The 20,485-nt window shown below is 57.7% G+C and overlaps 2 protein-coding genes across 2 annotated transcripts; one reads left to right on the top strand and one right to left on the bottom strand.

The window, feature by feature from the left end:
* The first annotated feature begins 6,558 nt into the window (after positions 1-6,558).
* On the top strand, positions 6,559-9,609 carry FUOM (fucose mutarotase). Its single transcript, XM_019952864.2, has 6 exons — positions 6,559-6,690; positions 7,093-7,161; positions 8,120-8,190; positions 8,361-8,459; positions 8,973-9,046; positions 9,284-9,609. The coding sequence occupies exons 1-6, from the start codon at positions 6,606-6,608 to the stop codon at positions 9,348-9,350; spliced, it is 465 nt and encodes a 154-aa protein (XP_019808423.1). The 5' UTR covers positions 6,559-6,605; the 3' UTR covers positions 9,351-9,609.
* A 6,012-nt stretch (positions 9,610-15,621) lies between these two features.
* On the bottom strand, positions 15,622-19,219 carry PRAP1 (proline rich acidic protein 1). The gene is made up of 5 exons (XM_070781195.1): positions 19,073-19,219; positions 17,149-17,215; positions 16,484-16,530; positions 15,977-16,077; positions 15,622-15,872 (listed from the first exon to the last, which is right to left on the bottom strand). Exons 1-5 carry the CDS (start codon positions 19,078-19,080, stop codon positions 15,661-15,663), a joined length of 435 nt encoding a protein of 144 aa, XP_070637296.1. The 5' UTR covers positions 19,081-19,219; the 3' UTR covers positions 15,622-15,660.
* Positions 19,220-20,485: the final 1,266 nt, after the last annotated feature.

Raw genomic sequence — 20,485 nt, 5'->3', positions numbered from 1 at the left:
GTCGTTGAAGGTCCTGGATGATGGGGTCGCCCTCACAGTGAGAGCGAGGAAGCAGGCGCAAAGGGACGGTGAGATCAGGCTCCCCTGGGCTCGGAAGGCGAGGCCTGGCCGGGCAGTCCTCACTGTGACAGACGTGGGGACACGCGTGCTAAAGCTGTGTAACCAGGGTTTGTGCAAGTCATACGCCATCTAGAATGAACCAACAGAGGTATCTGCAGGGGTAACCTTCACGTTGAGAAAGTAAATGCGTTAGTTTAATTCTCCACATGCGTCGGGCCTGGCTTCGTAATTGATTCCGAGTGGGACTGTGCTGGTGGTCCGGTGACCAAGACTGAGCTCCCAGTGCAGGGGTCTGAGTTCAGCCCCCGATCGGACACGAGATGCCACATGCTGCAACTAAAAAAAGCTGCAGAGAAGTCCTGCAAGCCACAGCTAAGACCCAGCACAGCCAAATACATAATAAATTGATTGTGACTAGCGGAGCCCCAAGTGCTGGGGCCCAGGTGGAGGGAGCCCTTCTGAGGCCCTAGGCACCCTCGTCCTAGTGGCTCAGCTGGAAGCTGAGGAGGGGCTGGACGTGGGGCCCACACGTGAGTGTGTGCGTCTCAAAGGTCTGCACCCACAGGGTCGTTTGGGTTTCAGAACGTGCAGGGATGGGTCCTACCCTCAGGCCCAGGGAACAGAACCTCTTTGGGCTGTGTGCTGGCCCTGGGCTTGGGAGAGACGGGACTGTCCACATGTGAGCACGTCCTTTGCTGCGGGTGAGAGGGCAGCAGGCAAGCCCTAGGTGGATGGCAGGGACCACAGGCCCAGAGAGCCCTCCACTCCCTCTTGAGTTAATTGACCTCTCGCCCCATACTGGTTTTGGGTTGTGATTGGTTTTTGAAACTGAGAACTTTCCTTCTCATTTATCCATAAACTTGGTTTTTCCCTTCTATATTTCTACTAAAAAAATAAGCTTCAGGGAATGTTAACTACGAGTCTCTCCACTCGGGCTTTGGAGTAGACACTGCTCACGCTGGGTGCAGTCGGCCGCTGTGGGTGGCTGGTGTGCAGGCCCTGCCGGCCACCTCCCTGGGCAGCTTTGACCACCAAGGCGCCCCAGGGACGAGCAGTGGGTGTGGGGTGTCTCTTGTCTTCAGGTCTTCTGCCTCTTTCATGTACGGTACTTCCCCGGAACCTGCCAGGCCTCTGGGCACGTCACCACATGCAGGGCTGAGGTCCACTGAGGGACGAGGTGGAAGGGGCAGGGCCCAAGGGTAGAGACAGGCTCAGTTGGGCTTTCCTGCAGGGCCAGCAGCAGTAAGTCCTCAGGTGAGCAAGGCAGCCAGCCCTGTAAGGAGGGGCCCGAGCATGGAAGGCTGAGAGCTGGCTGGCCTGAGCAAAAGCTGGTCTGCAGGCTGGGCAGTGAGGTTAGTTGCTGGGTTCCAAAGCAGGGGTATGACCCAGCTGGTGCAGGCATGGGCATCTGAACTGGGGTCTGCCCTCTATCCTGAGTGTGTGGATTGGAGGGGGGGGATGGCGGGGGGAGGGGGAGGGATGGAGCAGACAGGGTGGAAGGCCAAAGGTGGTGTAGCAGGATTTTTGTTGACATCTTGGCACAGGAGCCACCTGCATTAGTCAGCTACTGCTGCGTAACAAATTATTGCCAAATTTATTTGATTTTAACACCAAAGCAAGTGTTCTGAAGGGAGAAACCATATTGCCTTTTATGACATGCCCCCAGAAGCCAGGCAGCAGCTTGTAGAGCATGTTCTATTGGAGGCAGTGACAGGTCCACCTGGTTCAAGAACGGAGACAGACCCGCTTCTCGGGAGGCACGTCACGTGCGGCATGGTGGAGCTGCCGTTTGGAGAAGACAGTCACACCTGTCCACTGAGAAGAATGCACAGCCTGGAAGCTGAGAACTGTGCTTTACTCAGCAGACTTGCTGAAGACTGCAGCCCTGGACACAGCCTCAGAGAGCTGTGAGGGGCCTGTTCCACAGAGCTGAGGGAGCGTAAGCAGATAGGGCAGGGGGTCCCCAGAGAGAGAAGCAGGAATGGCTTTCTTGACTGATACCATGTTCAGTTCAGTCGCTCAGTCGTGTCCGACTCTTTGTGACCCCATGGCCTACAGCACACCATGCTTCCCTGTCCACCACCAAACCGAGTTTTCTCAAACTTGTCCATCGAGTCAGTGCTGCCATCCAACCATCTCATCCTCTGTCGTCCCCTTCTCCTGCCTTCAGTCTTTCCTAGCATCAGGGGCTTTTCCAGTAAGTCAGTTCACACCAGGTGGCCAAAGGATTGGAGCTTCAGCATCAGGCCTTCCAATGAATGAATATTCAGGACTCATTTCCTTTAGGGTTGACTGATCTGATCTCCTTGCAGTCCAAGGAACTCTCAAGAGTCTTCTCTAACACCACGGTTCAAAAGCATCAATTCTTCGGCGCTCAGCTTTCTTTATGGTCCAATTCTCACATCCATACATGACCACTGAAAAAACCACAGCTTTGTCTATACAGACCTTTGTCAGTAAAGTAACGTCTCTGCTTTTGATTATGCTCTCTAGGTTTGTCAGGTTTTATTCCAAGGAGCAAGCATCTTTTAATTTCATGGCTGCAGTCAAATCCACAGTGATTTTGGAGCCCAAGGATATAAAGTCTCTAAGTATTTCCATTGTTTCCCCATCAATTTGCCATGAAGTGATGGGACCGGATGCCATGATCTTAGTTTTCTAAGATCTATTCTAAGATCTATTCCAAGGATATAAAGTCTCTAACTATTTCCATTGTTTCCCCATCAATTTGCCATGAAGTGATGGGACCAGATGCCATGATCTTAGTTTTCTGAATGTTGAGTTTTAAGCCAGCTTTTTCACTCGCCTCTTTCACCTTTACCAAGAGGCTCTTTAGCTCCCCTTTCTGTCATAAGAGTGGTGTCATCTGCCTATCTGAGGTTATTGATATATCTCCCGGCAGTCTTGATTCCAGCTTGTGCTTCATCCAGCCCTGCATTTCTCATGATGTACGCTGCATATAAGTTAAATAACCTAAGTGACAATATACAGCCTTGACGGTCGCAATTTGGAACCAGTCTGTTGTTCCATGTCAAGTTCTAACTGTTGCTTCTTGACCTTCATACAGATTTCTCAGGGGGCAGGTAAGGTGGTCTGGTATTTCCATCTCTTGAAGAATTTTCCAGTTTGTTGTGATCCACACAGTCAAAGGCTTTGGCTTAGTCAATAAAGCAGAAGTAGATGTTTTTCTGGAACTCTCTTGCTTTTTCTAAGATCCAACGGACGTTGACACTTAGATCTCTGGTTCCTCTGCCTTTTCTAAATCTAGCTTGTACATCTAGAAGTTCTCGATTCACATAATGTTGAAGCCTTTTCTAAATCTAGCTTGTACATCTAGAAGTTCTCGATTCACATAATGTTGAAGCCTAGCTTGGAGGATTTTGAGCATGACCTTGCTAGCATGTAAAATGAGTGCAATTGTGCGGTAGTTTGAACATTCTTTGGCATTGCCTTTCTTTGAGATGGGAATGAAAACTGACCTTTTCCAGTCCTGTGGCCACTGCTGAGTTTTCCAAATTTGTTGGCATATTGAGTGCAGCACTTTCACAGCATAAGAAGCATTCTTGACGTAAGACAGCCCGTTTTGGTCTAAGCCATCTTGTGATCTAGACCTGGTCATGGTGCTGGTCCTTGAATAGGTCTCAGTCAGTCATCAGTGACCTTAAAGGCACAGAGGAACGCAGGGACAGAGAAAATGCAGTGACAAAGCAGAGTCCTGGTTCCTTCTCAAGGGATAAACATAATAATACACTTTGAATTCTGCAGAACTAAGGCTCCCACCCAGGTGGAGGGTGGGCTGATGATGTCGACCCTCCTGACTTAAGACAACAAAGACTTGGACTCTGTAGACCTGACCTTTGCTCCAGTTCTATGTTGAATTCTCTGCTCAAGCCCCTCTGGTGGTGCCCTGAGCTTAAAACTTCCCCAGTTTTGCTAGTGGGAAAAATCCCTCGTGTTTTCCTTACTTGCTGTGAGTGATAAATTCTTTCTTTTCATCATCTTTGCCAGCTTGGTGTGGTCTTTTTGACACTCACTGAGAGGTGAACCCAGTTCTCAGATAACAAGAGGAGCCAATATATATAAGAGATTTTGCAAACAAAACAGAAAAGCAGTTAGTTGGAACAGCAAAAGATTATTGCCAACTAAAGAAAACCAGACATCTTAATGAATTTAGTGCCTATGTATGGGCCGATGCCAGCATTTGGGCTCCTTGGAATTATGCCTTTAATATGCATCTCAGCTATCTAGTGGCTTCCCTAGTGGCTCAGACAGTAAAGCATCTGCCTGCAATGCAGGAGACCTGGATTCGATCCCTGGTCTGGGAAGATCCCCTGGAGAAGGAAATGGCAACCCACTCCAGTACTCTTGCCTGGAAAATTCCATGGACAGAGGAGCCTTGTAGGCTACAATCCATGGGGTTGCAAAGAGTCGGACACGACTGAGCGACTTCACTCACTTCACTTCAGCTATCTAGGGCCAGGATCATTTCTTCTTCTCTGTAGTAAACCCCCTCAGGGTGCAACTCAGGTGCAGCTGCAGTGGCTGAAGGCTTGGTGGCCTCAGTATCCTTTGTTTAATGACATGGTGTGCATGCGTGCTAAGTCATTTCAGTCTTGTCTGACTGTTTGCGACCCTATGGACTGTACCTCGCCAGCCTCCTCTATCCATGGTATTCTCCAGACAAGAATACTGGAGTGGGTTGCCATGCGCTCCTCCAGGGGATCTTCCCGACCCAGGGATTGAACCCGCGTCTCTTATGTCTTCTGCATTGGCAATAGGGCCACCTGGGAACATGGCAGGGACATTCTTTGTCCACACACAACAGCCAAGATTAGGTCTAAGGACCACAATCCTAACTCAGCCCTGGAGGCTGAGGCTACGGCCTCCCCTTTGGGGTGATGGGTGTCTTCTCCCAGCCTCCGAGCATGGTGCACAGGAGGCGGTGTGGTAGGCAGTCCCAGCGCTGAAGGACTGAACCCAAAGGGGTTAACCCAGAGCTGGCATCAGGATTCCGGGCCAAAGAGTGGAGTCAGAGAACTACTGTCCAGAGCAGGCATGCTGGCCCAAAGCTAGACCCTGAGCGGTCTCAGCAGGCTGACCTGGAAGACGGGAGGGGTGCTCTCTGCACTGCCGCTTGGGAGGAGGTCGCCTCCACCTCCCCTCAAGGTCTTTGCAGTGTGAAGGCATTGGCTGAAGAAGTCAGCCCTGTGCCACCACCCACTCCTCCCCACCCCAGGGCATCACAGACCCTGTGGGCTGGAAGGGGTGGGGAGCAAGTCAGCAAGGCCTGGGGGCAAAACGGAGGCCTGGAGCAAGGAAGGCGCTGGGAGCTCCAACCACAAACACGTGGGATTCCAGGTCCTGGACCCAGTGGGGTCCCGAAGCCCCAAAAACCAGTGGCTGCTGGTGAAGAGGAAAAGTTAAAATTTTACATAACCTCCTGCTCATTCTGCCTCTGTAACTCAGCTTGTTCCTTGCAAAGTCTGGATCATGTAGTCTCAGAAAGTAGGGACTTACTAGGAACTGGAGCTTATCTCACTCACCCTTGTCCTGCTCTTTGCAATTGCCCAGCCCCTGCAAACCTACTTAATCATGCCTGTCAGTGTAAAGGTCAGGCATCTCCCTCCCTGTCTTGACTGATGTTCCCTTAGTTTAAACCAGCGTTTAACAGCTAGTGTTGCCCACTATCAAGTGAAAAAAAAAAAAAGTGAATGTCGCTCAGTCGTGTCTGACTCTGCGACTATACAATCCATGGAATTCTCCAGCCCAGAACACTGGAGTGGGTAGCTTTTCCCTTTCTCCAGGGGATCTTCACAACCCAGGGATCAAACCCAGGTCTCCCACACTGCAGGGGGATTGTTCACCAGCTGAGCCACAAGGGAAGCCCAAGAATACTGGAGTGGGGAGCCTATCCCTTCTCCAGGGAATCTTTCCGACCCAGGAACCAAACGGGGTCTCCTGCATTGCAGGTGGGTTCTTTACCAACTGAGCTATGAGGGAAGCCCACTGTAGGGAAGTGAAGTCTCTCAGTCTTTGAGATCCCATGGACTGTAGCCTACCAGGTTCCTCTGTCCATGGGATTTTCCAGCCAATAGTACTAGTACTGGAGTGGATTGCCATTTCCTTCTCCAGGGGATCTTCTCGACCCAGGGATCGAACCCAGGTCTCCCGCATTGTAGACAGACGCTTTACCGTCTGAGCCACCAGAAAGCCCACTGTAGTCTGTCTCTAAAAACTCTATAACCCCTTTTTTCGGGGCTTAGAGCTTGGAGTGTTAACTCCTCTGGGCCCCCTGACATAATAAATCTGAGTTCTTCAACTCTCCGAGTGTGGTGATTAGTTTCTCTAGTACTGGTTCCGGCAACAATGGGATGGGCTGATGTCCACCGCTCCCCAAACGACCCCCTAGTCCGCAGCGCCTGGCTGGGGAACCCTCCGTCCAGACCCCGCCCATTCCCAGGTCCCGCCCCTCGCTCGCCCCGCCCTCCCCTCGCGCAGCCCCGCCTATCCCCGCCCCGCGAAGCCCCGCCCCTCCGCCCGCGACCATGGTGGTGCTCAAGGGCGTCCCCGCTCTCCTGTCCCCGGAGCTGCTCTTCGCCCTGGCGCGGATGGGGCACGGAGATGAGATCGGTGAGCGCTGGGTCCGAGCCTCCGGGAGAGCCGGCCCCGCGAGCCGCAGGCGGGCAGGGCGCCGGGCCTAGGCGGGGGCGGGCAGGTCAGGTTCCTTCTCCAGCCCCGCGGCCGGGCCGAGCGGCCCCGCGCACGCTCCGCCGGCGCCCGGGCTGGTCTGGGACGTGTGCGTCGGTCTCTCTTCCTGAGACCGCGGCCGCGCGCCCGGAGCCCGCCCAGCCTTCGGCTACCCCGCAAGTCCTCGGGCGTGCAGGCTCCGGTCCCTCGCGACGGCAGACCCGGGCGGGGCGGGGCGAGTCCTCAGGCGTCGGCCCTGTGGCTCCGGGTCTGTGCCCCCAACGCGGCGCGAGGGACGTGGGCCGACCCACTGTTAATCTATGTCCGGCCGTGCTGGCCTTCCAGTTCTTGCAGACGTGAACTTCCCCAGCAGCTCCATCTGTAGAGGCGGCCCGGAGGAGATCCGCGCCGACGGTGAGCTCCGCCTGCCGCAGGGTGGGTGGGAGGGTGCACTGGGCTCTGGGCCGCCGGGTGCGGCGGCTCTGCCCCGCCCCCACCAAGCCCGCAGGCACTGCCCCAGGGACCCAGGAGGTCTCAGCGCCAGAATCTCCCCGCAGCCCCCGCCCCCAGACGGGAGCCTGGGTCTCCTGTCCCGTCTCACGCAGCACTTGGTGGCCTCTTACAAATGGGAAAACAGGCCTGACCGCTGAGCAGCGGTGCCAGCCCAGTCCATGAGCTCAGCCTGTACTCTTCTGTAGAATCCTAGCACTGGTGACCTGACCCCAAATATTCCAGGTGTCCGCACACTCACACGCCTCTAAAGACCTTCTCACCTCATGGGGCGGGGGGTGAGGGGTGGGGGTGGGGGGCAGGGCAGGTCGTGCAAGGGGACAGTGGGAGGTGAGACTGGGGGTGGGGACCAGGTCCTGGAGGGGACACGTAAGTTAGGGGTTAGCAGTCCTGACGGTAATAGAGGTGGGCTGGGCTCGGCTGTGCCTGGGCGCTTCCCACCCCCAGCGGTGTTCTGAGGTGGGACAGTCCTTTCTTTTCATGGCTTCTGTGTTTCCCAGTTTTGTACATGAGCACACATTAGCTTAACAATCAGAAACCAACTCTCGGGACAGCAGAGAGCCTTGGAGCCAAACCCGGCAGGTCTGAGGGCAGCCAAGAGAGGCCTCTTTCTAGACCCCACTACCATCTCAGGGGGTCATCTCCAGGGCCTCCTGGGATCAAGAAAGTGGCCTGGGTGCCCCTCCTGGTGGACACGTGTTTGGGGTCACCACCAACGGCCTGCGTGGAAGAGTGAAGGTGGGGTGGGCAGGGGCAGGCAGAGACGGGCCGTGGCCCCGGCGGGGAGACTCAGTGTGACCTCGGTAAGCGTCCCTGGGCGGGCAGCTCGTGCCCGGTGTCTGAGGCCGTCCTCTGCCCCCAGGCCTGGGCATCCCCCAGCTCCTAGAGGCCGTGCTGCAGCTGCTGCCCCTGGACACCTACGTGCAGAGCCCGGTAAGGCTGCTCCGGGCTTTGGCTTGCCCTCTGCCAGAACACAGGGGGACCACTTGCCCTGATGGGGGTGGGAAGGACGTGTGTTCCCGAGGCCCTGAACCAACCAGAGGAGCCCTGAGGGCGCCCAGGGCAGGGGGTTTGGCCACAGAGCCGAGCCCCTCCGTCTCTAGGCTATGGTCATGGAGCTGGTGCCCAGCGACAGGAAGAGCGGCCTGCTGACACCAGTGTGGACGAGCTACCAGTCCATCCTTTCCAGGGCTGGCTATGAGGTGAGCCTAAGATCCCCACTGGGAAAGGGCTCAGGGACCCTCTGTGCCTTGGAGGCCCAGGAGAAGTGAAAGACAGCCCTGGAACTCTGCACCATGGTTATGCGAGTTCCTGCCCTGGCCAATCCCCTCCCTCCCGGGACCCTCATCTATCTCTGCCTGGGGGTCCTCCCACACCCCATCCTGGGAACAGCAGGGTACTTCTGGCTCCCACTTGTGGCCAGAGGCCTGGCCCGATGCTGCCTGTCACCCCTTGTCCTGCAAAGGGCTGGGCAGGTCTTGGGTGGGACTTTCCTGAAAGGAGCCAGGGCTCCTGGTCTGGACAGTAGGCCCACCCACCACCCGGGGGGCAGCTCAGGTGATTCAGGGGCCCCAGTCAGGTGGCCACCACTGCCCCCTGTGTCCCTGCCTACCAAGTCCACACAGGTCAGAAGGCCAGTGTCCTTGGGACCCCAGCCTGCAGAGTTTCCCATTGCCCCCGGGCCTGAACCTCAACCCTCCCGCTCTGCCTTCCAGTTCTCCCTGGGGATGGTGGAGAGGTTTGCATTTTATGAGCGGGCGAAAAAGGCTTTTGCTGTTGTGGCAACTGGGTGAGTTCTGGCTGGATCCACTGGGTCGCGCTACATCTGCCAAGCAGGGTCCCTACCCCTCCCCACTCCAGAGCTCTCTCCACCCTCCATGCAGCCCCTGCGGCCTGGACTAAACGCCCCACAGGGAATGAGAGAGGCAAGGGGTTTGCTGGGCATGCCTGGGTGGGGGCCAGAGCGGTGGTCCGGGCACCGGGTCCTCTCCATCCCCGCCCAGCGCTTAGCCTGCTCCTTGTGCAGGGAGACAGCCCTCTACGGAAACCTCATCCTCAAGAAGGGGGTGCTGGCCCCTAAAGACCTGTGCTAAGCCACTGAAGACCACCCGCCCAGAGAGGAATCTACACGCCTGAGCCTGCTGAGGCCACCAGCAGACACGTCCATCCTGTGGCCAGATGAGCCAGCCTGGCCCTCCCCGGCAGCACCCAAAGCTCGCCCCACCAGGATCCTGCATGGGCCTCTGCTGACCAGGGCCGGGATCGTCCTGTTTATGAAAATGATGCAAAAGTGCGGTGGCCTGCCCAACGTTGGGTCCAAAGCTTTAAACAATAGCTCTTTGCTGACTCACAGAGGCCTGTTTGGTGCTGAGTGCAAGGGAGGCTGTTGGCTCCCCAGAGAGCAGACCCCCACCCGCTCTCAGTGAATCCTCGGGGGAGGTGAGGCCTTCCTCCTCCCAGTAGGTTTGGGTCACCTGACTTGGCAGGTCCCTGGATGCGGAAAAAGAGTACACGCAGGAAGAGAGACCCGTGAGTGGGGAGAGCATTCAGGGGGCCTGGGGGTCTGGGTGGGGATCCTTGGTGATGCAGCACAGGGCAGGGGGCCTGGAGGGGGTGCTAAGGTGGTCCTTGAAGAGGGGGCTGGGGCCGTTCCTTCAGCCCCAAAGCTGGAGGGAAGGTGTCAGGGGCTGGCCCGAAGCTCTGGGGACCGACCAGACCGTCAGCTGTAAGGGGGGCGGGGGGGGGTGCAGTGCCGTGTTCCTGCTCCAGTGGTTAAGCACTTACTGACTGGGCACACACGAGCCTGAGTGCGTCTGGGAATGGCCAGGGTGGTGGTAGAGGACAGGAGGATTCCCACGCCCAGGGGAAGGGAGCCTCTGAGGCTGCGACGGCCTCCTGGCACGTTCTCAAACTGGGTCTCAAACTACGGTGGGCAGGGGTCCCACTGGCCACTGCACAGGGTCCCTCCCTGAGAGTTCCCTCCTTCCTCCTCCAGACTCTACAGGACTAGATGCGGGAGCTGGGGTGACCGGGGATCCCCAGGGCTTGGGGGAGGCTCCCGTGGTCTGGACCTGGGGCTGGTAGACCTGGAGAGCAGACAGGCACACTGGGCAGATCTGGGACTCAGCCTGGGGAAGGGACTGTGTCCTGGCCCGCCACCACTGGGGCTTAATCTCAGACCTCTGACCCCACAGCCGGCCACTTCAGCCGCAGAAGGAAGTGTTTCGCTTGAAACAGCTTTATTGAGGTTGAATTCTCATGCAGTAGCTGATCACATTTAACGTGTTCAGTTAGACTCGTTTGGGTGTTGAATCAGCACCTCCATCCCTACCCCCCAGGTTGGTGTGCACTTTGCAGAATTTCGTTCAAGTGGAAGGCCGTGTGTGCCCAGCATGCTCGTGTGGGATGCTTGCCGTGTGAGTCCATGATTCCCCTTTGCTGCTGAGCGGGGTTCCGCCACTCCCGGGCACCTCTTGGGGGGTTCTGGGTTGCTTCCAGCTCTTAGCTGTTACAGATAAGCTTGCTGTGAACATGAGTTGGGTAAGCACCTGGGTTTAAGGCTTGGCCGTAGGGCACGTGTGTGTGTGACTTTGTAAGAAGCCCCCAGGCTGTTTCAGGCCGCTGAGTGGGTTGGCCTCCGCAGCCCCAGAGAATGCGCGTTCCGGCCCGGGTCCTCGTCCGCTCTAGCGGGACTCTCCCGGTGTCGCCTCCATTCTCATTCTCCTTCCCTGATGGTTAATGATGTTGAGTATCCTTTCATGGGTGTGTGTGGCCTTCTGTCTGCTGTCTTTGCTGACACGAATGGTCAGTCTCTTGCCGGTTTTGGACCAGGCCTTTAACGATCTTGGTCCCCACTTCCCCTGGGGCCCCAGCGGCTGACCTCCTGTCCAGCTTGGTTCTGGCACCACCTGCCCAGGATGCGTCGGATCCCACAGGTTCAGGCTCAGGCCTGCCCTGATGACACCCTTCTCCAGATGTCAGTCCCAAATGCCTCTGATTGACTGGCTGTAGATTTGGGGTTCCTACAACCCCTCCCCGGGCTTGATTACTTTCCTCAAGCAGCTCACAGAACTCAGGGAAAAAGCCAGTCCCTGGATCACCATTTACCCTAAAAGGACAGGACTCGGGAACCGCCCGCTGGGTGGGTCCTGGGGATCGCGTCCCTGCCCTCCTGGGCACCACTCTCACCACCTCTTCACGTGCTCTGCAGCCCTAGGGCTCTCTAGACCCAGCCTTCTGATTTTCTCTGGAGGCTTCATGACATGCACTGGCCACTGGCCATTGATCCAACCCCAAGTCCCCTCCCCTCCCTCAGGACTGGGTGTGGGGCTGGAAGTTCCAACCCTCGATTCCTGGTGGGTCCCTGGCAACTGGCCCCATCCTTAGGGACCTTCCCAGAGTCACCTCATTCACACAGTGAAGGGTCACACTATCACAGGAAGTCCCAAGGGTTTTAGGACTTGCGCGCCAGGATCAGGGATGAAGATCAAATGTGTTTCTTATGACAAATCACAGTATCACAGTATTTTTCACTTAGTCCAAGCTCTTTCTGGGGATCCCCTGTGCCCACCAGAAGGGTCTTGTTCAATCGTTCAGTCGTGTCCAACTCTTTGCCACCCCTTGGACTGCAGGACGCCAGGCTTCCCTGTCCTACACCATCTGGAGCTTGCTCAAACTCACATCCATTGAGTTGGTGACGCCATCCAACCATCTCATCCTTGACTCGGCGGTTCCCGAGTCGTCCCCTTCTCCTCCTGCCATCCATCTTTCCCAGCATCAGGGTCTTTTCTAATGAGTCAGTTCTTTGCATCAGGTGGCCAAAGTATGGGAGCTTCAGCTTCAGCATCAGTCCTTTCAATGAATATTTAGGACTCATTTCCTTTAGGATTGACTGGCTTCATCTACTTGCAGTTAAAGGGACTCACAAGAGTCTTCTCCAACACCACAGTTCAAAAGCATCAATTCTTCAGTGCTCAGCCTTATGTTCCAACTCTCACATCCATACAGGACTACGGGAAAAACCATAGCTTTGACTAGACAGACTTCTGTTGGGAAAGCTATGTCTCTGCTTTTTAATATGTTGTCTAGGTTGGTCATATCTTTTCTTCCAAGGAGCAAGTGTCTTTTAATTTCATGGTTGCAGTTACCACCTGCAGTGATTTGGGAGCCCAAGAAAATAGTCTCTTACTGTTTCCACTGTTTCCCCATCTATTTCCCATGAAGTGATGGGACCGGATGTCATGATCTTAGTTTTCTGAATGTTGAGCTTTAAGCCACCTTTTCACTCTCCTCTTTCACGTTCATCAAGAGGCTCTTTAGTTCCTCTTCACTTTCTGCCATAACGGTGGTGTCATCTGCATATCTGAGGTTATTGATATTTCCTCCAGCAATCTTGCTTCCAGCTTGTGCTTCATCCAGCCTGGCATTTCGCATGATGTACTCTGCGTATAAGTTAAATAAGCAAGGTAACAATATACAGCCTTGATGTACTCCTTTCCCAATTTTGACCCAGTCTGTTGTTCCATGTCCAGTTCTAACTGTTGCTTCCTGACCTGTATACAGGTTTCTCAGGAGGCAGATAAGGTAGTCTGGTATTCACATCTCTTTAAGAATTTTCCACAGTGGTGATCCACAGTCAAAGACTTTAGCATAGTCAATGAAGCAGAAGTAGATGTTTTCCTGAAATTCTCTTGCTTTTTCTATGCTCCAACAGATGTTGGCAATTTGATCTCTGATTCCTCTGCCTTTTTCAAAATACAGCTTATACATTGGAAGCTCTTGATTCATGTTCTGTTGAAGAAGCCTGACTTGGAGAATTTTGAGCATTACTTTACTAGCATGTGAGATGAGTGCAATTGTGTGGTAGTTTGAGCATTCTTTGGCATTGCCTTTCTTCGGGATTGGAATGAAAACTGACCTTTTCCAGTTCTGTGGCCACTGCTGAGTTTTCCAAAGTGCTGGCATATTGAGTGAGCACTTTCACAGGATCGTCTTTTAGGATTTGAAACAGTTCAACTGGAATTCCATCACCTCCACTAGCTTTGTTCGTAGTGAGGCTTCCCTAAGGCCCACGTGACTTCACATTTCACTATGTCTGGTTCTAGGTGAGTGATCACACCATCGTGATTATCTGGGTCGTGAAGATCTTTTTTGTACAGTTCTTCTGTGTATTCTTGCCACCTCTTCTTAATATCTTCTGCTTCTGTTAGGTCCATACCGTTTCTGTCCTTTATTGAGCCCATCTTTGCATGCAATGTTCCCTTGGTATCTCTAATTTTCTTGAAGAGATCTCTAGTCTTTCCCATTCTGTTGTTTTGCTCTATTTCTTTGCATTGACCACTGAGGAAAGCTTTCTTGTCTCTCCTTGATATTCTTTGGAATTCTGCATTCAGACGTTCCTTTTCTCCTTTGTCTTTAGCTTCTTTTCTCAGCTATTTGTAAGGCCTCCTCAGACAACTGTTTTGCCTTTTTGCATTTCTTTTTCTTGGGGATGGTCTTGGTCACCGCCTCCTGTACAACGTCTCGAACCTCTGTCCATAGCTCTTCAGGCGCTCTGTCTATCAGATCTAGTCCCTTGAATCTGTTTGTCGCTTCCACTCTTGGGTTCAACCAAACGCTCAGACTCAGGGAAGAGCACAGCCGCTGGAGGAACAACATCCCGTGACACCGCGGGTCACAGCCACTCCACTTGGGGCAGCTCAGATGTGTGGAGGTGAGGGTCTGTGGGCACCGCCTGGCTAAGAGCCTGTGTCCCTAGATGGGGGTGCTGTGCCCAGGGCCACTGCATCAGGGCAGAAGGCAGTGGCTCCCGGGAGGGCTGGCCTCAGTTGTCCCCTCCATGTCTGGGCGCCTCCCCAACCAGCGGTCACTGCAGAAGTGTTGCCTAGTGGCTGGGGGCAGAGGGAGGTGGCCATGCTCAGAGTCAAGGACTTGGCACCCTCAGGTGGTTGAGCAGTGTGAGTGCCCCTGGGAGTTTAGGGGGTTGCAGGGGGAGCCAGCCAGGTGGGGCTCCCCTGACGCCCTCCACCCCGACTGCCATGAAGGAGAAGGGGCCACGCCATTTCAGGTGACAGACATCCCCAGGATCTCAGTCAGGGGGCTGAGTGGCCCGTGGTCCCCACCAGTGTCCCCTGCTCACCCCGAGGCCCCCAGCGCCCACTGCCTCTCCGCCTGGGCCTTTGCTGCAGGAAGGGCCCAAGGTGACCAGGCTCCAGCAGGGCTGGAGGCAGCTTTGGCCACAAACACCCCCCTGGGCTGCCCAAGGCCATGCTCAGCGTGGACCCGGGTCTGCCCTCCTTGGGACAGTGGTACCCGATCGCCTGTACTCTCGCTGGAGATGGCTGCCCCCTCGCTGACAGGGTGATCTGGAGGGGCTGTGTGAGGTTCGGGGCCACCTGAGGCCTGGGTGATGCTGGGGCAGGAGCAGGGCGCTGAGTCAGCACCGCCCCTGTACCCAGCCGGAGCGCGGCGAGGCGCCTGCTGGGGACCGGCACCACTCCGCCCCAGTTAGGACCGGACCTTGAGCAGGTCTTCCCTGATAGCTCAGTTGGTAAAGAATCCACCTGTGATACAGGAGACCTGGGTTTGATCCCTGGGTTGGGAAGATCCCCTGGAGAAGGGAAAGGCTACCCATTCCTGTATTCTGGCCTGGAGAATCCCACGGACTGTATAGTCAGTCCATGGGGTCGCAGAGTCGGACGTGACTGAACGACTTTCTCACTTGGAGCAGGTCACTGCCAGGCCTTGGTCTCCTCATTGGTGCTGTAGGTGCAACAGCTCCTGTCTGGGGTTGGGAGGCTTGTATGCTGCTGAGCAGTGCATCTTGGGGTGAGGCTACCATTTGAGTCCTTGAGGAACTCGGAATGGGGGAGAGACATACTGGCTCTAGGGCACGCGAGGTCCCCGCTGGGCCCCTTGTTGTGTCTTAGCCCCGAGCAGGCTCCGTCCAGGCACTAAGTGTGTCCCTCTACGCCCTGGAACGTGACTGCCACAGAGAAGCCCTCTGCACCTGCGCGTGGACGGCGAGCAGCGCTCCAGTGACCTGCGCCCACGACCGCAGCGAGCCTGCCGAGCCGCTGGGCACGGAGCCTGGGCCCATCTGCCCCACTCGCCCGTGCCCTGTCCCCTGAGCCAGCAGTGCCGGGTCCCCTCCTCCCAGTCCTCCTGCTTTCCAATGCCGCTCCATCCCCGCCCATCCCAGCGCCCAGGGAGGCCAGGGGAGCAGCTGGTGCCAGGCACGAGGGCACCGGGCGGGACCCAGGCTCATCTTGGACTGCAGAGACCCTGCATGTATGAGGCCAGCCTGCAGCCCCCTTCTCCCAGACAGCAGGCAGGCCGCAATCACTGTTCTTGAAGACACACAGCCACCTCTGCAGGCTTTATTTTTCTCCGGCCGGGGCAGAGTCAGGGCTCCCTGGGGTGATAGATGTGGTCTCGGTCCTCCTCAGGCCCATGAAGCACCTGGCGAGGGGGCAGCACCCGGGCCCAGGGCCTCGCCTCCTCCAGGACCTCCTCAGGCCCATCGTGGAACAGGCTGTCCCAGTCTGGCTCAGGACCCTCCCTCGGGCCCAGGACGTGGCCCAGGGCGTCCTCGGTCTCTGCTGGGGCTTTGGCACCTGGGGACAGACAGAGCGGCTGTGGCCTCCATCTCCCTCCCAAGGCACCATCCATCCAGGCCGACCCCATGCCCCCCAGCCCAGCGGGCAGTGCCTGCCCCCACCTTTCTGCTCCTTGCTGGTGGTCATGAGCTTGGGTGCCATGAGCAGCCAGATGAGCTGGTTGTCCTTCTCCGGAGACTCGACCGCGCGGGCGTCCCAGACCCTGTGAGCCAGAGCACGGATTCACAGCCCGTGCGCAGCAGGAGGCCTGTCCTGGGCCAGGGTCCCTGCCGCACCCCTCCTGTGGGTGGGCCCTGGAGGAGGCTCGGGGGCTTGGCCAGGGCAGAGGTCAGCAGAGCCCGGGGGCTTGCGGACGGGGCTGCTGCCATCTGCCTGCCGCCTTGGCCGCCCAGCAGGAGTCAGCTTAGCGGGTGCCAGGGAGCTGGGTGGGCTGAAGGGCCAGAACCCCTGGGTGGGGCGGCGGGGGGCCACTCAAACCCCCAGGCCTGCACTCTGCTCAGTCGGTCAGCTCTCAGGGGCTCCCGTAGCTCCCCTCCCCAAAGCTGGACACGACCCCCGCTTCCACCAAGGTCCCCGGGGGGACGGGAAGGACTGCCAGGGGCACTCACTCTGTGTCCTGCTCAGCCCCGACTTTGCCTTTGGTCTGGACGCGGACCTGGGAGAGTGAGGCCGCAGGTGAGACGCAGCGCAGCGCTCTGAGGGGGCGGGGTGGGGTGGGGGTGGGGCGGCTGGGAGGGGCCGCACCGACGCCCTCGAGGCAATGCCGGATCCATCCTGCCCTGGGTCTGACACTTGGGGACAGCACAGGGGCTGCACCCCCTCCACCAACCCCCAGCTGGTGGCCTGAGCACGGGGGCCGGTTCCTCTGCCTGTCCTTCCTGCAGGGCCGACGGGGACGGGGGAGCAGGTGAAACGGTGACCCACTGCAGTGACGAGGCCCAGCAGCTGCGGGACAGCTGTGCCTGTCCTCCTGCATCTCCCCCTTGACCTGGGCACTCCCAGGCTGTAGGGAGGGGTATCCTGGACCTAGAGCTGCAGAAGGACACGGTCCCAGCAGTCGTGGCCCCCTGGACAACCCTGCACATGGAGGGGTCCCAGGCTTCACAGCACAGGGGAGCCTCACCAGGCCCCCTCCTCCACCCGGCTCACCTGGGGTCATGAGATTTGTCCAGCAGACCCTGCTGAGGCCCCCAGTGCTCACAGGCCCTGCGGTTGCATCCGCTGGTGCCTTTCTCCGGCCCCGGGGGCAGCTGGGTGAGGAGCCCACACATACCTGGGGGATCCGGGCTGAGCCTGCCTCCAGCAGCAACACAGCCGCCAGGCTGGCGAGCAGCAGGAGCCTGCGGGCAGAGGGGAGGGTGAGGGGCAGGCTGCTCCTGCCCCGCGGCCTCCAGGCAGGACTCCTGGCCTGGCGGGCAGTGGTCCAACCGGGGAAGCCAGGGGTGGGTCCTGCTCAGGTCCACAGCCAGCATCAGGCCAGACTCACGTCTGATCCCCACCCTGCAGGTCCCGGTGTCCTGCGGGCCCGGAACCTCTGTCGGCCGAGTGCTCGGGGCCGGGGGCCGAGGGACGGGTGAGGTGTGGGCTCAAGGCTCCTCTTTAGGGCCCACGGCACCCTGAGGCTACACCCTGTGGCTCCTCAGAGGCAGATGGCAATTCCCTCCACCCCGGAGACATGGGCAGGAAAGATGGGGTGCTCTGTGTGGACACCTGCAGCCTGACCTTGAGGAGCTCAAAGACCAAGCCCGAGCAGGGCTTCTGGGAAGCGTGGCCAAGGCCAGACGCGGAGGGACGCGGGGGAAGAGGTGACCTGAGGACTCGAGGGGGCTGGGCTGACGGCAGGGGCGTGAGGCGTGTGAGGGTGCACACGTGTGCAGGTGTGTGCTGTGCACGTGCCCTGGCGTCTCTCGCCTTATTAAACCACAGGACACCAGGTCCCTGTGGAGTTGCTGCCGCTGCGCGTGTGCTCGTGTTAAGCCACTTCAGTCGTGTCCGGCCCTGAACTGAGACCTCACTGCAGGCTGGACCCTCCCGGGACGTAATCTGAACCAGGCAGTCCAGGATCGCCTGGCACCGCGGGGGTTCCAGGCCTGGTGGAGAGCAGCCCGCCGCCGGCCGCCCGCAGCTGCTGCATGTCCCGGGCTCGGGTCGTTGCCCGGCACAGCCTCCACTCTGTGCTGCTCGAGCTCCTGTCTGCTGACTGAATGCCACCCAGTTTCCCAGACTGGAAACTCCAGTGGGGTTTCACTTAAATAAACAGACCATCTCACCCACCGAGCGCAGCTCAGCTGTCCGTGTGCAGGGAGCGTTCCACTCCTGGGGAGGGCCTGGGGGCCGTGGTTGGGGGAGGGACCCAAGGCTTCCTGCCCGATGCCCCAGCTTCCCTTCCAGCCCCACGGAGACCTTCGCCCCTCCGGGTGACTCAGCACATCGAGGTAGGGGTTTCCAGGCACATCATGGGGGCAGAGGGCAGGCACCTGCCCTGGACTGCAGGGCGCTGGCCTGATCTGGGCACCGAGCCCTAGGCAGAGGCTCTGAACACCAGAAGGTCCCCAAGTCACTGATGGGCCCACCTCGTGTCCAAGCTGGGGTTCCTGGAAGAGCCCCCAGAACAGGAGGGCAGGGGAGCTCTGACTTGAGGAGGGACCCGAAGGAGCGGGGTGCCCGGCAGGAGCCTCAGGACTTCCCGGGCTCAATCAACCCCAGCTTCCAGGGTGATGACCCCTTGGTTCCAGCTGCCCCGCCCCCAGGACCCCGAGGCCTCCAGCCCTGCCTCATCGTCTTGACCCCGTTTCCATTTTGTCGGTCATAGACCTGTCTCCTCTGACCCTGGAGTCTCCCACCTGCTTCCAGGGGCTCTCAGGTGCTTCTCAGGGCCAAGGGATCCCAAGGGACAGGGGCTCTCTCTCCCAAACCACAGGGGTGGCCTTTGGAGATGGAGCCCTGGGGACAACGACCATTCTGGTGACTCAGGAGGGAGAGCTCTGTCCCCAAGCCCGGAACACCCGGGAGGAGCCAGCACCTGGGGGGGCAGCCAGACAGAGCCTGGATCCCCGTCCAGCACCGAGCTGGGCTCTGGACACAGGTGCCCCGAGCCTGGTCCCTGTGCTGGGGCTCCAGACCCAAGGGACCGCCCAGCAAAGCTGTGGTTAGACGGGGTGTTGGGGGGACCCAGGTTTAAGGGCACTGGGCATTACCTTCTCATGTCAGGCCGCCTTTCTGGTGCAGAGGGTGCACTGGGGGCTATGGTTTCAGATCCAGGTAGCCGGCAGCCCGGGTGTTCAGACTCTTGGTCCTGCTCCTCCCACTCTCGCCGCTCCAGGTTTTATGGCCCCCATGTGGGCGTGTCTGGACACAGGTCAGGGGCCAGGGATCCTGGCTGTGCTGACAAGGTGACTGGGTCCCCCTCCACCCGTCGGTCACACCCATGACCCTCCCCAGGAGTGGCTCTCAGCCCGCTCCCGAGACCTGGCTCAGCCCTGCCGCCCCATCTCTCCACATGCTGGGATCCACACCGCCTTCACCCCACCTACCTGTGTTCTGATGCTGCAGGCCTTGTCACCAGGGTGGAGGGCGGGGGGGGGTTCCAACCCCAAGCTGGGCCAACTGTGGCTGGAAGCCAGAGGGTATCCCAGCCCACCCTGCCCACTGGGCCCTCAGCCACAGCTGCCAGACTCCTCTGAAATGTCAGTTCACCAAACCTTTTAATAATCCAATTCTGAACCCAAGCAATATCTGACTCTATCCAGTGTTGTCATACAGTTATCACACGTGAGAGCTTTTCTAGGAAAAGCGCTCCTCTACGGGTCACACCTCTGACTACGTGTAGACGTCCCCATGCAGGATCTATGGTTCCTGCAGCTGCAGCGCCCAGCTCTCAAGTCTTCAAGACGCAGAGCAGACCCAGGCCTTTCATTCTCCGAATGAAGAGTAGTCATAATAGCTCTGCCTGCTCATCACTGCTCCTCTGCGGGCCACACCGCACCTGAGCTGTCCTCACCCGGATGCTGTGATGGTGCAGACGGGCTTTGGCCCTTGGAGCTGCTCATGGCCTCGCCTCACATGGAAGGACTCTGTGTGCATGCTACATCGGGTCCGACTGCGACCCCGCAGACTGCAGCCCACCAGGCTCCTCTGTCCATGGGATTTCCCAGGCAAGAATACTGGAGTGGGTTGACATTTCCTCCTCCAGGGGATCTTCCTGACCCAGGCATTGAACCTGGGTCACCTGCACTGCAAGCAGGTTCTTTACTGTCTGGGCCACCAGGGAAAACCTGAACTACTCACAGCTGAACGATTTTAGCCCAGGACATAAACATTTCTTCCACTAAAGGCAACATGATGACTATCGTTATTGTTCACTCACCAAGTCATGTCTGACTCTTTGCGACCCCATGGGCTGCAGCATGCCAGGCCTCCCTATCCCTCACCATCTCCCAGAGTTTGCCCAAGCTCGTGTCCATGGCAAATGCCAAATGTCCTGGCATTTCACATGATGCACTCTGCATAGAAGTTAAATAAATCAGTGATGCCATCCCATCACTTCATCCTCTGCTGCCCAAGGAGGGAATGGCAAACCACTCTAGTATTCTTGCTGTGAGAATCCCATG

Source organism: Bos indicus, chromosome 26 (assembly GCF_029378745.1).
Source record: "Bos indicus isolate NIAB-ARS_2022 breed Sahiwal x Tharparkar chromosome 26, NIAB-ARS_B.indTharparkar_mat_pri_1.0, whole genome shotgun sequence".
Lineage (NCBI taxonomy): Eukaryota > Metazoa > Chordata > Mammalia > Artiodactyla > Bovidae > Bos > Bos indicus.
Note: the sequence above shows the minus strand (reverse complement) of the source record. Positions and strands in the feature narration are given on the sequence as shown.

What these genes read in the sequence shown, in the direction of transcription:
- FUOM (XM_019952864.2), top strand. Translation starts at nt 6,606, where the DNA reads ATGGTGGTGCTCAAGGGCGTCCCCGCTCTCCTGTCCCCGGAGCTGCTC. An exon ending in GGAGGAGATCCGCGCCGACG is followed by an intron (nt 7,162 to 8,119) that starts GTGAGCTCCGCC and finishes CTCTGCCCCCAG; the next exon opens with GCCTGGGCATCCCCCAGCTC. An exon ending in TTTGCTGTTGTGGCAACTGG is followed by an intron (nt 9,047 to 9,283) that starts GTGAGTTCTGGC and finishes CTCCTTGTGCAG; the next exon opens with GGAGACAGCCCTCTACGGAA.
- PRAP1 (XM_070781195.1), bottom strand. An exon ending in GGGGCTGAGCAGGACACAGA is followed by an intron (nt 16,078 to 16,483) that starts GTGAGTGCCCCT and finishes TCTGGCTCACAG; the next exon opens with GGTCTGGGACGCCCGCGCGG. An exon ending in CACCAGCAAGGAGCAGAAAG is followed by an intron (nt 15,873 to 15,976) that starts GTGGGGGCAGGC and finishes GTCTGTCCCCAG; the next exon opens with GTGCCAAAGCCCCAGCAGAG.